The sequence below is a fragment of the Carassius gibelio genome, chromosome B2 (assembly GCF_023724105.1).
Source record: "Carassius gibelio isolate Cgi1373 ecotype wild population from Czech Republic chromosome B2, carGib1.2-hapl.c, whole genome shotgun sequence".
In the NCBI taxonomy this organism is placed as follows: domain Eukaryota; kingdom Metazoa; phylum Chordata; class Actinopteri; order Cypriniformes; family Cyprinidae; genus Carassius; species Carassius gibelio.
Genome location: NC_068397.1, coordinates 5,740,161 through 5,756,698, shown reverse-complemented (window position 1 = coordinate 5,756,698; position 16,538 = coordinate 5,740,161). Strand labels below are relative to the sequence as shown.

General features: G+C 41.1%; 1 protein-coding gene across 1 annotated transcript; it reads left to right on the top strand.

Moving 5' to 3' along the window:
* The first annotated feature begins 13,725 nt into the window (after positions 1 to 13,725).
* Positions 13,726 to 15,362, top strand: LOC127951561 (uncharacterized). Its single transcript, XM_052549514.1, has 3 exons — positions 13,726 to 14,114; positions 14,194 to 14,350; positions 14,683 to 15,362. The coding sequence occupies exons 1-3, from the start codon at positions 13,970 to 13,972 to the stop codon at positions 15,188 to 15,190; spliced, it is 810 nt and encodes a 269-aa protein (XP_052405474.1). The 5' UTR covers positions 13,726 to 13,969; the 3' UTR covers positions 15,191 to 15,362.
* Positions 15,363 to 16,538: the final 1,176 nt, after the last annotated feature.

Below are 16,538 nucleotides of genomic sequence, written 5' to 3'. Positions count from 1 at the left end.
GAGGATCACCAATTCCCCCAATGCAAGATGGGCAGAGGGTCACCAATTTCCCCATTGCTGCAGCAAAAATAGTGGAGCAATATCAGAAAGGAGTTTCTCAGAGAAAAAATGCAAAAAGTTTGAAGTTATCATCATCTACAGTGCATAATTTAATTCAAAGATTCAGAGAATCTGGAACAATCTCTGTGCATAAGGGTCAAGGCCGGAAAACCATACTGGATGGCCGTGATCTTCAGGCCCTTAGATGGCACTGCATCACATACAGGAATGCTACTTTAATGGAAATCACAACATGGGCTCAGGAATACTTCCAGAAAACATTGTCTATGAACATAATCCACCCACCCATTCACCGCTGCCGGCTAAAACTCTATAGTTCAAAGAAGTCAAGTCAAGTCAAGTCACCTTTATTTACATAGCGCTTTAAACAAAATACATTGCGTCAAAGCAACTGAACAACATTCTTTAGGAAAACAGTGTGTCAATAATGCAAAATGACAGTTAAAGGCAGTTCATCATTGAATTCAGTGATGTCATCTCTTTTCAGTTTAAACAGTGTCTGTGCATTTATTTGCAATCAAGTCAATGATAATACTGTAGATGAAGTGACCCCAACTAAGCAAGCCAGAGGTGCCAGCGGCAAGGAACCGAAACTCCATCTGTGGCAGAATGGAGAAAAAACCTTGGGAGAAACCAGGCTCAGTTGGGGGCCAGTTCTCCTCTGACCAGACGAAAGCAGTAGTTCAATTCCAGGGTGCAGCAAAGTCAGATTGTGCAGAAGAATCATCTGTTTCCTGTGGTCTTGTCCTGGTGGTCGTCTGGTATAAGGTCTTTACAGGGTATCTGTATCTGGGGCTCTAGTTGTCCTGGTCTCCGCTGTCTTTCAGGGATGTAGAGGTCCTTTCTAGGTGCTGATCCACCATCTGGTCTGGATACAGTATTGTTCAAAATAATAGCAGTACAATGTGACTAACCAGAATAATCAAGGTTTTTAGTATATTTTTTATTGCTACGTGGCAAACAAGTTACCAGTAGGTTCAGTAGATTGTCAGAAAACAAACAAGACCCAGCATTCATGATATGCACGCTCTTAAGGCTGTGCAATTGGGCAATTAGTTGAAAGGGGTGTGTTCAAAAAAATAGCAGTGTCTACCTTTGACTGTACAAACTCAAAACTATTTTGTACAAACATTTTTTTTTTTTCTGGGATTTAGCAATCCTGTGAATCACTAAACTAATATTTAGTTGTATGACCACAGTTTTTTAAAACTGCTTGACATCTGGGTGGCATGGAGTCAACCAACTTGTGGCACCTCTCAGCTGTTATTCCACTCCATGATTCTTTAACAACATTCCACAATTCATTCACATTTCTTGGTTTTGCTTCAGAAACAGCATTTTTGATATCACCCCACAAGTTCTCAATTGGATTAAGGTCTGGAGATTGGGCTGGCCACTCCATAACATTAATTTTGTTGGTTTGGAACCAAGACTTTGCCCGTTTACTAGTGTGTTTTGGGTCATTGTCTTGTTGAAACAACCATTTCAAGGGCATGTCCTCTTCAGCATAGGGCAACATGACCTCTTCAAGTATTTTAACATATGCAAACTGATCCATGATCCCTGGTATGTGATAAATAGGCCCAACACCATAGTAGGAGAAACATGCCCATATCATGATGCTTGCACCTCCATGCTTCACTGTCTTCACTGTGTACTGTGGCTTGAATTCAGAGTTTGGGGGTCGTCTCACAAACTGCCTGTGGCCCTTGGACCCAAAAAGAACAATTTTACTCTCATCAGTCCACAAAATGTTCCTCCATTTCTCTTTAGGCCAGTTGATGTGTTCTTTGGCAAATTGTAACCTCTTCTGCACATGCCTTTTTTTTAACAGAGGGACTTTGCGGGGGATTCTTGAAAATAGATTAGCTTCACACAGACGTCTTCTAACTGTCACAGTACTTACAGGTAACTCCAGACTGTCTTTGATCATCCTGGAGGTGATCATTGGCTGAGCCTTTGCCATTCTGGTTATTCTTCTATCCATTTTGATGGTTGTCTTCCGTTTTCTTCCACGTCTCTCTGGTTTTGCTCTCCATTTTAAGGCATTGGAGATCATTTTAGCTGAACAGCCTATCATTTTTTGCACCTCTTTATAGGTTTTCCCCTCTCTAATCAACTTTTTAATCAAAGTACGCTGTTCTTCTGAACAATGTCTTGAACGACCCATTTTCCTCAGCTTTCAAATGCATGTTCAACAAGTGTTGGCTTCATCCTTAAATAGGGGCCACCTGATTCACACCTGTTTCTTCACAAAATTGATGACCTCAGTGATTGAATGCCACACTGCTATTTTTTTGAACACACCCCTTTCAACTAATTCAACTAATTGCCCTATTGCACAGCCTTAAGAGCGTGCATATCATGAATGCTGGGTCTCATTTGTTTTCTGAGAATCTACTGAACCTACTGGTAACTTGTTTGCCACGTAGCAATAAAAAAATATACGAAAAACCTTGATTATTCTGGTTAGTCACATTGTACTGCTATTATTTTGAACAATACTGTATGTACTGGATCCGGGTGACTGCAGTGACCCTCTGATCTGGATACAGACTGGATCTGGTGGCTATGGTGACCTCGGAATAAGAGAGAAACAGACTAATATTAGCATAGATGCCATTCTTCTAATGATGTAGCAAGTACATCGGGTGGTATGGGAAGTGTTCCCGGTTCCGGTTTACCTAAATAATGCAGCCTAAAAATCCTTTAACGGATTTGGATATTAAAAGCATATTGTATGTTATGTGTAAGCCAGGTTAAAGAAATGGGTCTTTAATCTAGATTTAAACTGCAAGAGTGTGTCTGCCTCCCGAACAATGTTAGGTAGGTTATTCCAGAGTTTAGGCGCCAAATAGGAAAAGGATCTGCCGCCCACAGTTGATTTTGATATTCTAGGTATTATCAAATTGCCTGAGCTTTGAGAACGAAGCGGACGTAGACGATTATAATGTAAAAGAAGCACATTCAAATACTGAGGTGCTACACCATTCAGTGTTTTATAAGTAATAAGCAATATTTTAGAATCTGTACGATTTTTGATAGGGAGCCAGTGCAGTGTTGACAGGACCGGGCTAATATGGTCATACTTCCTGGTTCTAGTAAGAACTCTTGCTGCTGCGTTTTTGAATTGCTGTAGTTTGTTTACTAAGCGTGCAGAACAACCACCCAATAAAGCATTACAATAATCTAACCTTGAGGTCATAAATGCATGGATTAACATTCCTGCATTTGACATTGAGATCATAGGCCATAATTTAGCTATTTTTTAGATGGAGAAATGCAGTTTTACAAATTTTAGAAACGTCTTAGATAGTGTTCTAGGATATTACATGCAGAGTTTTTAGGTCCTATAATTAACACCTCTGTTTTTTTCAGAAATAAGCAGTAAGAAATTACTCGTCATCAAGTTTTTTATATAGACTATGGTTTCCATTAGTTTTTCAAATTGTTGTGTTTCACCGGGCCGCGAAGAACTATAGAACTGAGTATCATCAGCATAACAGTGAAAGCTAACACCATGTTTCCTTATTATATCTCCCAAGGGTAACATATAAATCGTGAAGAGTAGCAGCCCTAGTACTGAGCCTTGAGGTACTGCATACTGCACTTGTGATCGATATGATACATCTTCATTCACTGCTACGAACTGATGGCGGTCATATAAGTATGATTTAAACCACGCTAATGCACTTCCATTAATGCCAACAAAGTGTTCAAGTCTATGCAAAAGAATGTTGTGGTCAATTGTGTCAAACGCAGCACTAAGATCCAATAAAACTAATAGACAGATACAACCATGATCAGATGATAAGAGCAGGTCATTTGTAACTCTAATGAGAGCAGTCTCATTACTATGATACAGTCTAAATCCTGACTGGAAATCCTCACATATACCATTTTTCTCTAGGAATATAATTGTGAGGATAACACCTTTTCTAGTATATTGGACAGAAAAGGGAGATTCGAGATTGGCCTATTAACTAGTTCTTTGGGGTCAAGTTTTTTTGATGAGAGGCTTAATAACAGACAGTTTGAAGGTTTTGGGGACATATCCTAATGACAATGAGGAATTAATAATAGTCAGAAGAGGATCTATGACTTCTGGAAGCACCTCTTTTAGGACATACATGTTTTTGGTTTAGATGATTTAACAAGTTTATGCAATTCTTCCTCTCCTATAGTAGAGAATGAGTGGAACTGGGTCTATAGTGCACTGTCTGATGCGATACTGTAGCTGACGGCTGAATGGTTACAATTTTAGCTCTAATAGTATCGATTTTAGATGCAAAGTAGTTCATAAAGTTATTACTGCTGTGATGTTGGGAATTGTCAACACTTGAATTTTGAATTTGATTTCATGTAAGTAATCGGATCTACCAGTTTTTAATGCTTTTCTGTAGGATAGGTTACTTTCCCACCAAGCAATATGAAATACCTCTAGTTTTTTTTTTTTTTTCTCCAGCTGCGCTCCATTTTTCGGGGTGCTCTCTTTAGGGTGCGAGTATGCTCATTATACCATGGTGTCATACTGTTTTCCTTAACCTTCCTTAAGAGTATAGGAGCAACTGTATTTAAAATGCTAGAAAAGAGAGAGTCCATAGTTTCTGTTACATCATCAAGTTGTTCTGGGGTTTTGGATATGCTAAGGAATTTGGATAAACCAGGAAGATAACTTAAAAAGCTGTCTTTTGTGGTAGAAGTGATGGTTCTTCCATGCTTGTAACAAGAAGTAGAAATTACAATTTTGACTATATGAAGTTTGCAAAAAACTAAATAATTATCTGAGATATCATCACTTGGCTGCATAATTTCAACACTATAAACATCAATTCCATCTTACAGTATAAAATCTAGAGCATGATTTCGACAATGAGTAGGTACTGAAACTGATGTCTAACCCCAATAGAGTTCAGAATGTCTATAAATGCTGATCCCAATGCATCTTTTTCATTATCAACATGTATATTAAAAGGCTTAGGTTTCTTCTCTGGGCCAATGCTCATTTAAAATGGACTGTGGCAAAGTGGAAAACTGTTCTGTGGTCAGACGAATCAAAATTTGAAGTTCTTTTTGGAAAACTGGGAGGCCATCTCATCTGGACTAAAGAGGAAAAGAACAACCCAAGTTGTTATCAGTGCTCAGTTCAGAAGCCTGCATCTCTGATGGTATGGGGTTGCATGAGTGTGTGTGGCATGGGCAGCTTACACATCTGGAAAGGCACCATCAATGTTGAAAGGTATATCCAAGTTCTAGAACAACATATGCTCCCATCCAGACGTCGTCTCTTTCAGGGAAGGCCTTGCATTTTCCATCATGACAATGCCAGACCACATACTGCATCAATTACAATATCATGGCTGCGTAGAAAAAGGATCTGGGTACTGAAATGGCCAGCCTGTAGTGCAGATATTTCACCCAGAGAAAACATTTGCCGCATCATAAAGAGGAAGATGCGACAAAGAAAACCTAAGACAGTTGAGCAACTAGAAGACTGTATTAGACAAGAATGGGACAATATTCCTATTCCTAAACTTGAGCAACTTGTCTCCTCAGTCCCCAGACTTTTGCACACTGATATAAAAAGAAGAGGGGATGCCACACAGTGGTAAACATGGCCTTGTCCCAACCTTTTTGAGGTGTGTTGATGCCATGAAATTTCAATTCAACTTATTTTTCCCCTTAAAATGATAGATTTCCTCAGTTTAAACATTTGATATGTCATCTATGTTGTTTTCTGAATAAAATATTGAAATTTGAAACTTCCACATCATTGCATTCTGTTTTTTATTCACAATTTGTACAGTGTCCCAACTTTTTTGGAATCGGGCTTGTACAAGACAAGCTTCTGGCTGATTGAAAAGAATGAGCTTCTTATTACTGAGAGTCCAAATTCATCCGAATTATTGCAGCAGAAAACTAACAAACATGCAATCATGGTCTATTGTCATAACTTACAATGATAAATGATTAGCGATAAAACCCTTTTAGTTATTACCTTTTGTTCAAGGCCCATTTCCTGTTGATTAATCGTTAATTATTACAAGAGCAGAGAGAGAGAGAGAGAGAGAAAAGTCTGCAAGATTCCACAAAAACAGCTTTGCCAAAACCCCTGAATAACTTCTGTGTAACTGTCATTTTAGACTGTTAAATGGGGCCCCAGAAAAAAATGAAACTTTAAGAAGAATCAAGACAGAGCTTTCAGTTAAAAGAAAGAGAAAAACAAATGTGCTGTCAAATGAATTAGAAAATTTGACAAGAACAAAAGTAAAAGCTCGGAGCTTCCCCCAGGGGTCGGCACACATCAGTTCTCTGGTGTTCCAGCGCAGGTACTCCATAGAAAGACTGCCAGAGGTACTTCAGTCAATTGAGATGCATTAATGATGGAGTTACACTCAAAAAACTCTTTTGAATTATTAGGACAGATCTGAAAATATAAAAGGTGAGAAAGATATATAAAAGCTAGTAAATTTCTTGTTTTTTGTCACATTTACCTATGTATGGTAAAATCTGATTCAAATGTGTTTAACTTTAAACACTCAGAAATGTTATGCATTTACCAAATAAATAAATAAATAGATGCTTAGTTTGAAAATTACCTCTTAGTATGCAGTGCTTCATGCTTTGGTACACTATTAATAATTTACAATTTACAGTGGCATTTCCTTAATGTGACTACAACTTTACAGTAAACAATCCAACAAATAAGTGCTGTGCTTGAGCATTTTGGCATTAGTTGCAAACCATATAATACATTAGGGTACTTTAACTTTGAGCCAGACAGCAGATTTAACCATTTGTTTAGACTAGCGGCTTCAAACTTCCAGCTTTAATGCCATCTCATTAAAGTTCTCTAGGGGTCAGTTAAATATCAGGCTACAATACGTACATTTAAGCAATATTACAGAAGCAAGAGTGCTGTATTCCTGAACATCAGTATGCATAAGGCCTTTGGTAATCACAGGCATTCTGATATTCGGTAAACCAGCATGATTTTGAATTTGAGATTGCTTTTATAAAACTTTTTAACAAACAAGAAAGTAATACTCAGTAACTTAGGCTCAGATTTTAGGCCCAAATACAGTCTTATAAATAAAGGTGCTTCCCTACGCCATAGAAGAACCTTTTTTTGTGTAAATGTACAGTGGCTGAGAGAACTCAACACACTACAAATAGAAAAAAACTCCAATTAAATTTAAGAAATTAAGAAAACAACTTCATTGATTTGACAACACACATACTGCAAATGCTCACAACATGACCAAATAAAGAAATGCACTGCAAACAGAAAAAAACGCAGGCAAATAAAAACAACTTCATCAATTTGACAATACATACTGTCACGATCATCAGCTGGAGTGCCCATGAACTCCAGTAGAGGGCACTCCACTCAGGACTCTTGCATTTGGTGTCCATTTCCATTTCCCATAATCCCGTACTTAGGCCTAATCACCACCAGGTGTTCCTCATTACCACTCCCCTATATATACTGTGTTTGGACTTTGGCAAAGTCTTGTTTAGCCTTGTCTTGCATTTCCGAGCATTTTCCTAGTGTTTGTTCTTTCCGTGTCTGATTTTGGATTGTGTATACTGCCTTTGATTCTCTGCAGCCTGCCCCAACCTCTGCCTGGTACTGTTACTGATTTTGGATATCCCTTTACACACTTGACACTGTTGTTGGATTACTGCCTGTTTGACCACTCTATTATAAACTATTGCTTATGGATCTGACATCTCTGACTCCATGTTACAGAAGTCTTTCCCAAACCAGGATCCAGCAGCCCGGTATCCTCTCGTTACCGAGATGTCTGTTCCCACTTCTAGGTCCGCGTGTCAACTATACAGCTCTATTACTGACCCAGTAGATCAGCTATTACACCTTCGCCAAGGAGGCCTGTCTACTGATGAGTATGTTCAACAGTTCTGTGAGATATAATTTCAAGTACCATTCTATGACAAAGTCTTTTTTAAGGACTTGTTCCGGACATCATGGAGTATGCTCTTCTCTTATGTGACTCTCCATTCACTATGGGAGAAGCAGAGGAAAGCGTTGAAACCCCAAATAACTTTTTTGGAGGGTGCCAACATTGTCAAGTGCAGTCGACAGCGGAGCTTGAACCACCAGCACCATTGCACGAGATGGCCGCCAGCCCCACGCCAGTGCACAAGATGGCCACCAGCCCCTAGTCACTGCACAAGATGGCTGCCAGCCCAGCACCACTGCACATAGCTGTCATAGCTGATATTCACGAGCCAGGTCAAGTCACCGTTGATCTTCACAAGTCAGGTCACCGTTGATCTTCACAAGTCAGGTCACCGTTGATCTTCACAAGTCACGTCACCGTTGATCTTCACGAGTCATGTCACCGGTGATCTCCATGAGTCAAGTCAAGTAACTGCTGATCTTCACGAGCCTCGCCACGTCTCAGCTGAACTTCCAGAGCCTCGCCACGTCTCAGCTGATCTTCCAGAGCCTCGCCACGTCTCAGCTGAACTTCCAGAGCCTCGCCACGTCTCAGCTGAACTTCCAGAGCCTCGCCACGTCTCAGCTGAACTTCCAGAGCCTCGCCACGTCTCAGCTGAACTTCCAGAGCCTCGCCACGTCTCAGCTGAACTTCCAGAGCCTCGCCACGTCTCAGCTGAACTTCCAGAGCCTCGCCACGTCTCAGCTGAACTTCCAGAGCCTCATCATGTCTCAGCTGAACTTCCAGAGCCTCGTCTTATCCTGTGTGTTGCACCCAGCAATGTTCTCTCAGCCTGTTGTGTTGCTGTCAAGGAGACTTACTGCTGTGGAACCTCCAGAGGTGGTGGCAACTGCTGCAGAACATTTGGATGTGTCTGTAGTATCCATCTATGAACTCATTGTCTGTCCTGTTATGGCCACAGGGGATGCTCAGGATTTTATTGTTTGTCCTGTCATGGCCACAGAGGCCATTCGTGAACTCACAGGCCTTTACTGTCATGGCCACGGAGGACATCCATGAACTCACTGCCTGTCTCATGGAGGCCGTCTATGAATTCTCGTCCTGCCCTGTCATGGCTATGGAGACCATCTCTGAACTCTCTGCCTGCCCTGGCATGGCTATGGAGGCCGTTTGGGAAATTCCTACCCGCCTGTTCTCTGTTTCAGTCCTCTCTGACCAGACTTGCTGTCCTGTGCCATCAAATCTAATGTGGTGGTCCTCTGCCCCACCCTGGTGGGCTTCTGTCCTATCTGCTCAACTGTGGTGGGCCTCTGCTTTGCCCTGGCGGGCTTCTGTCTCGTCTGCTTGGCTGTGGTGGTCATCTGCTCCACCATGGTGGGCATCTGTTCTGCCCGCACTGCCCCGCTGGGCTCCAGTACCACCTGCACCGCCCCGGTGGGCTCCAGTTTCACCTGCTCCACCTTGGCTTCCTGCTCTGTCTGCACTGCCTTGGTCCCCAGCCAATCCATTTCAACGTGGATCTGCCCCTCCGTCCCTCTCCCTATTGCGCCTCCACTCCACCTCCCACCTGAACTTTGGACTGTTCTTAGTTAGGAACAATGATGGTGAAGTCTTGTTTAGCCCCGTCTAGCATTTCCGAGCATTTTCCTAGTGCTTGTTCTTTCCATGTCTGATTTTGGATTGTGTATACCGCCTTTGATTCTCTGCCTCCTGCCCCGACCTCTGCCTGGTACTGTTACTGATTTTGGATATCCCTTTACACCCTTGACGCTGTTGTTGGATTACTGCCTGTTTGACCACTCTATAATAAACTACTGCATATGGATCCGACCGTCTCTGACTCCATGTTACACATGCACCAGTTCAGCACCAATAACAGAACCTTCATGTCATTTTTCAAAACTCAAGACACCTAATACACAACCAATGATCAAAATAAATTTTTCAAATGCTTTGATACAATGCACATGAACCAAAGAGCTTTTGTTCACTGAACTAAAATAACTGGTTCAAAATTACACAACTTAACATCAAAGTATTACTATTTCTATTTTCTATTACTATTGAATTGCGTGTCTATTCATTTCATTACAGTGATCTAACTATCAATTGATACAACTGATCAAAATGCTACATAACTGTTGCATTACTTTTGAAGCATAGTTTTAATGGAAAATGGCGATATTAAATGTCTAGATTATGAAAGTGGAGCAATTGAGTGTTCTCTGGTATGATCAGCTTCAAGATGCCTGTTGTTGGGAGAGAAAAAAATTCAATTCCCAAAAAATGATATATAATTGTCATTGTCATTAAATTTTTTGATGAGGCAGGCTTTAACCTGTTCATGACATGGAGAAAAGGTTGAGAGTGGCCCAGATTGATGTTCGTTGGGTGGCTTGGCCCCCACTGAATGTAATTTTTTTATATCCTGTGAGATGATTATTTGATCAATAATTTTCTAATTTTCTTCAATGTTTCAAATGTCTATTATTGAATAAACAACTAAACAGTGAAACAATGGCTATGTTGTGTGTGGGTGATCAAAAGTAATATTTCATAATAAATTAGTTTTTTGAACCAATGCTGATCTGCAGATACAAGGCTTCTTTAAAGATATGAACACAAAATGCAAAGTTTTGAACACAGCCTCTGTTACATTTGGTTTAAAATAAGTCAGACTAACTGAAATAAGCATGGCTTCTTTGGTAAACTTGTTTTATGAAACAGGCCCCTGGTCAAGAACAAGCTAACTGTCAGGCTAAGCTGAGTTCAGACAGGAACCACTTTGGCAAGTTTACTTGAGTTTATTGAAAACAATTTATCTTTGGCGGTATGGTTCCTTATGGGGGTTCTTGCTCCCAGAATAATTGAACATACAAGAGCTTTAACATTAACCCCCCGGAACCATGAATTTAGAAATACATAATAATTGAGACTTTTTAATAAAGTCTTTAAAGCAAACGGTGATAATCATGTAGATGTGGCAGTGGTACGTCTATCCTGGTTATGAAGATGGGTGTCTCTCCGCAATGAGGTCCATGCCAGCTAAGATTTTTGGAAGCCTTAGTGATCTGAAACAAACAAGATGACAGCCAGAAGGTGCGCAGTAATGTGCTCATGCATATAATGGGGAGGGAGGGAGGGTTGCGAGTTGTTGAGCATACTTACTGAGCAGTAGTGGCACGTATATATATGTCCCGTGTCTAATAGGAGAGATGTGGTGATTGGATCGATTTGACATCTGACTGCATCAGCTGTTCACAGCCTTGCCTCAGTGGCCTGACTGAACTGACGCTGCGCTCGATTTCAGACAGGAACCACTTTGGCAAGTTTACTTGAGTTTATTGAACACAATTTATTTTTGGCGGTATGGTTCCTTATGGGGGTTCTTGCTCCCAGAATAATTGAACATACAAGAGCTTTAACATTAACCCCCAAAACATGATGAGAGTATTACTGCCTGAAGAAGAATCCCGAAAACCAACCTTGTTCCAGTCCTGCAAAGAGAAAAGACAGTGTTATTGAGATATCCTTAATATAACCTACTGGCTAGCGAAGGGTTATCTCCCTTCTTATGAGGCAGAAAATAGCGGGCCTCTCTATAATTAAGGTAGCTGGTAATAGCGGTCCCCTCTTATTTTAAGTAGCAGGGGTGTTCATCCTCTGCTGAATGACTGGATGGCGTTAGCGCAGTGGATAAGACACACGTCTGTGGTGTGGGAGACCCGGGTTCGAATCCACTGTGAGACACCAATGTGTCCCTGAGCAAGACACTTAACCCCAGTTGCTCCAGAGGCGTGCGACCTCTGACATATATAGCAATTGTAAGTCGCTTTGGATAAAAGCGTCAGCTAAATGAATAAATGTAAATGCTGAAGGATGAACAGCAGTCCCCTGCAGCCATAGCAGCAAAGGGTGCTCTCTCCAGCTGGAGAGAACAGCAGGTCCCTTTCTTCTGAGGGGGAGTTTGTCCCTCGCTTGAGGGATAACAGCGGCCCCCTCAGGTATCGCGGAAAGAGGTGATCTCCCGCGAGAGAAAAAGCAGCCCCTTTGAATTTATAAGTAATATTTTTTTTCTCTCCTCCACATTCAACTCCCCATCATCATTTAAGTAGCAGGGGTGTTCATCCTCTGCTGTAGGATGAACAGCAGTCCCCTGCAGCCATAGCAGCAAAGGGTGCTCTCTCCAGCTGGAGAGAACAGCAGGTCCCTTTCTTCTGAGGGGGAGTTCGTCCCTCGCTTGAGGGATAACAGCGGCCCCCTCAGGTTTCGCGGCAAGGGGTAATCTCCCAGCAGGAGAAAACAGCAGCCCCTTTTCTTTATATATATATATATATATATATATATTTTTTTTTTTTTTTTTTTTTTTTTTTTTAACGTAGCAGCAAGGGTTTTCTCTAAGCAGCAGTTCCTTCCTCATTCTTCTCATTCTCCTTCTCCATTCCTTCTAATTCGCCTCATTCTTTTCATTCTCCATCTCCTTCTTCTCCTCATTCTTCTCCTTCCCCATTTCCTTCTTCTCATCCTTATTATCCTCCTCATTTTCCATCTCCTCATCCTCTTCCTTATCCTTATTATCCTCCTCATTCTTCATTCCTCTCCTCATCCTCCTCTTCATTCTTCATCTCCTTCTCATCCTCCTCCTCCTCCTCATTCTTCTCATCCTCCTACTCATCCTCCTTTTTCCCTTGCGGTCAGTGTCGTATTTTATTATTATTAAATGTACGTAGAACTAAATATCCACTGGTTATAATTAACGCTCCTATATTTAGCTGTAGATCAGCTAAAACCATTACTCTGCTTCAGAGCCTGTCCAAAAAGGGTTCATGAGCAGAAACAGACATGTCTATAATCACATACTTATCACTATGAGTAATAAAATGCAGAACTGTCAAATACGCAGGCGTTTCAGAACATTTTGTGAGCACGGATACTCAACACTACTTAATACGGTGCCATATATTTCAAGAATAAGGTCAATTGATTTTTTTTTTTGGATGACGTGACTCAATACAACAGCTGACTACATGAACGCTTTTACCTTCTAAACGCAGATTTGTGGCCATTTTTTGGAACTGAAATGTTGAATAAACCCCGAAACACGCGTGAACTTAGTCATGTGGTGAGTCTGGCCAATCGTGAACAGCTGTTTTGTCATTGACGCTCCAGCTGTCACTCTGGAGAAGTGCAGGCCGAATCAGCCGGCTGCTCTCGAACACTCTCGCGATACTTGATGGCACACGTGACGGTCATGTGCATCGGCGCAGTCTTAGTCGGACTATATTCTACCTGGTATGCACTGCTTCTGTTAGATTTGCGATTGGTTTGCACGGTGCTGGTGAGTCAAACACACCTGATGCTCATCGAGTCAGCTGCTCAAGATTGGATGCAGCCAGTAGTTCTCACTAATGATTCCCGATGGTTTCAGAGGATGGTTAGTCATTGTCGCCCTCTGTTGTTCCAAGAAGGTACACCAGGGTTCTTACGGCCTTGAGTAAATCCAAGCACTTCCAAGACATTTAATTTCCAGCACTTTAGACTGGGTAAATTACCCCTTTTTTTCTGCATAAATACTCTAACCTTAGTTAAGCACATGCACAGATACCCAACGGACACCCTTAAGGCCTGTTCACACCGGGACGAATTTCGCGCGTGATATTCGCCGACGTTTAACGCCTCGTGACTAAACAAAGGGCGCCAATGTGAGTGTGCACACCGACGCAAAAAACGCCACGCGTAAAAGAGTCATTTTTTAAAAAACGCTTCGGGTTCGTTTTTTTGGTTTGACGCACCGCGTCAAAAACTATACGACCAATGAGAATGGCACTTTTGCACACGTGTCTGGAGCTTCTGAAGTTACAGTAAAACACAACTTGGGGGCGCTCAAACACAAAACTGTCTTGCTGTGAGCACACATACGTAATGGCGAAGAAGATATACGCCAAGTAGCGTCTACACTGCCGGGAAGAAATAAGACGAAGAAGATGCAAGGCAAGATGAATGTAGAGTTGCTGGTCTCGTTGGTGTCGGAACACAAAGAACTATATGACAAACGTGACAGCGATTACAAAAATCTTGATAAAAGAGAACTGTTATGGAGTGGTATTGCACAGCAAATGGGCCTTGATGGTGAGTTTCATTTAATTTAATTGTCTTTCATGTACGTTCCTACAAACGTTTGACAATCGCCATCGTTTGTGTGCTGTAGTGGAGGAGGTAAAACACAAATGGAAAAGCCTGCGAGATACATATACACGAAAAAAGCGCGAAGATGATTGCCGAAGTGGACAGGCTGCTAAAAACAAGAAGACGTGGAAATTTATGAAGGTCATGGAGTTCCTCGCAACATCAACTGAATTTCGAAGGTAATATTATTAGAACATTACAATACATAGCTGTGTGAGCTCTGCTATAATGCATTGACATTAAACATTGATTAACATGATATCATTGCATGTTCCCTGTTCACCATGCGATCACACCTCTAGTTCAATATATTAGTTTATGTTCTGTGTATAGGTAACCTCTGCTGAAATTTTGTTGCCTGACATATGGTACATTAAAATTTGTATGAATCTAAACTAAATTAGTAATTAAACATTAAGCTCTGGAGTATTTTGTCAAGATGGGTATGAAGTGTGGCATGGCCCACAGTGTGAGTTATTGTTTCTGATGTAAACTGAATTTGTCTTTACAGTGTTCACAGCAATATTTCTCCTGAAAATATGAATGAAGGGGTTGAGCAAGTGGTGGTTCAAAAAGAAGTCAGCGACAGAGAAGAAGCATCAGCAAGCACGTCTCCAGGATCATCCTTCTCCAGCCCAACTGTGACCAGGTCTACTTTCAACAAAAGAAAACGGCCAGAGACACCAGACTTGTTGGACCGGTACCTTTTATCCAAAGAAGCCAGGGAAAGTGAGAAAGAGGAACGCAGAAGAGAGAAAGAGGAGCGCAGAGAGCAACGAAGAGAGCAACAAAATGATGAAAATTACTTGTTTGCTCTTGGCTTGATACCAGCACTAAGGAGATTGTCCCCAGCCGTACAGTCTTCAGTCAAATTAAAAATACATCAGCTGTTGCATGATGCTGAGTTTGGCCAGGCCTCTTCTGCTTTTTTTCCACAGCAGTCGCCGGTGTCCTACCATCAGGTCCCCCCACAGACCCCAACAAACTATGGCTGCTCTACAACTTCTTGGCTACCCTAATAGATGTTTACTGTATACATTTTAATTCTGTATTTTTTTGTTTGTTTTTTTACATTCAAGAAATTTAGTTGAAAATGGCCGTTTCATAAATGTTTATTTGCACTATTGTTCACTTGCACTACAGTCATTGTGACTTATTTGCACAACCTTTTCTGACTCCCTTTTTTACTTTATGTTTGTGATTGTTATTGCAACTTGTAGTTCATTAAAAAAAAAGTTTCATTTTTCCAAAAGAAATTGTGCATAAGTGACTTGAAAGTAATGTAACATATTTTGGGATTTGGCATATATTTGTACATAAGTATTCTTGACCTCTTATTGAAATAGCTATGTGGCTAATTATGGAGTCACTGCATTTATAGGCAACAGTTATCAATCTACAGGAACATAACCATTTTGGGCACAGCATTGTGCAGGGAATGAGAACATTTTAAAGAAAATGCTAGTAAAAATGTTTATTAAAAATACACATTTTCAAAAATACAACTTACATTTAGTTGTAAATAAGTATATGTTGAAGTGACCAAATACTTTACTTTTTGCAAAAAAAAACTATGCTTTAACTTTGATAGAACATGTTATATCAATAATATTTAATTTGCTGTGGTGAGTGCTGCCATATTAATTAATGAAGAATCAGATGCAATAGATTTGATAGTGTATTCAAGTTCACAGAAATTGTATATATACACATACACTAGCAGTTTTCACAATGGAAAATGTAATTAAAATGGCTCAAATTTATAGGTTGATATTATCTGTTCCCCAGAGCATGGTTCACATGGTCATACTGCCAAGCAACTTCTCCTGCTGGTGAGTTGAAGTACTCTTTGTACAGTTCTCGGACATTTTGGGCCTCCACAGATGCCCGCTGCCCCCTACAATGTTCAAAGCCTTGTAGTGGTTGCTCACAATCATGGTCATCCTCTGTGGCACGATTCTGGTCATTTCCGTTCGGGCGCAAATAATTGCACAACGCACAAGCAGCTTTGACAACTTTGTCAACAACACTTGGTTGAACCTGTAAAGTTCTTTGGAAAACCCGGAAGCGTTGACTGAGGATGCCAAATACATTTTCAGAGATGCGCCGTGCCCGAGACAAACGATAATTGAAAATTCTCTTGTCTGTGGGGAGGCGGCGTCCAGGGTATGGCCGGAGGAGATATGGTTTCAGCGGAAAAGCTTCATCCGCCACAATGACATGGTTAACTTTTCCCAGCTCAGGAGCACCTGGAAGTTCACTTGGTGGGGGAACATTCAGAGTTCCATTTCTGAGTGCCTTTCCCAGTACAGAAGATTCCTCCATCACTGTTGCTGCCATAGCTCCCCACATCAACCACCAGGAAGC

What these genes read in the sequence shown, in the direction of transcription:
- LOC127951561 (XM_052549514.1), top strand. Translation starts at nt 13,970, where the DNA reads ATGCAAGGCAAGATGAATGTAGAGTTGCTGGTCTCGTTGGTGTCGGAA. An exon ending in ACAGCAAATGGGCCTTGATG is followed by an intron (nt 14,115 to 14,193) that starts GTGAGTTTCATT and finishes TGTGTGCTGTAG; the next exon opens with TGGAGGAGGTAAAACACAAA. An exon ending in ACATCAACTGAATTTCGAAG is followed by an intron (nt 14,351 to 14,682) that starts GTAATATTATTA and finishes TTGTCTTTACAG; the next exon opens with TGTTCACAGCAATATTTCTC.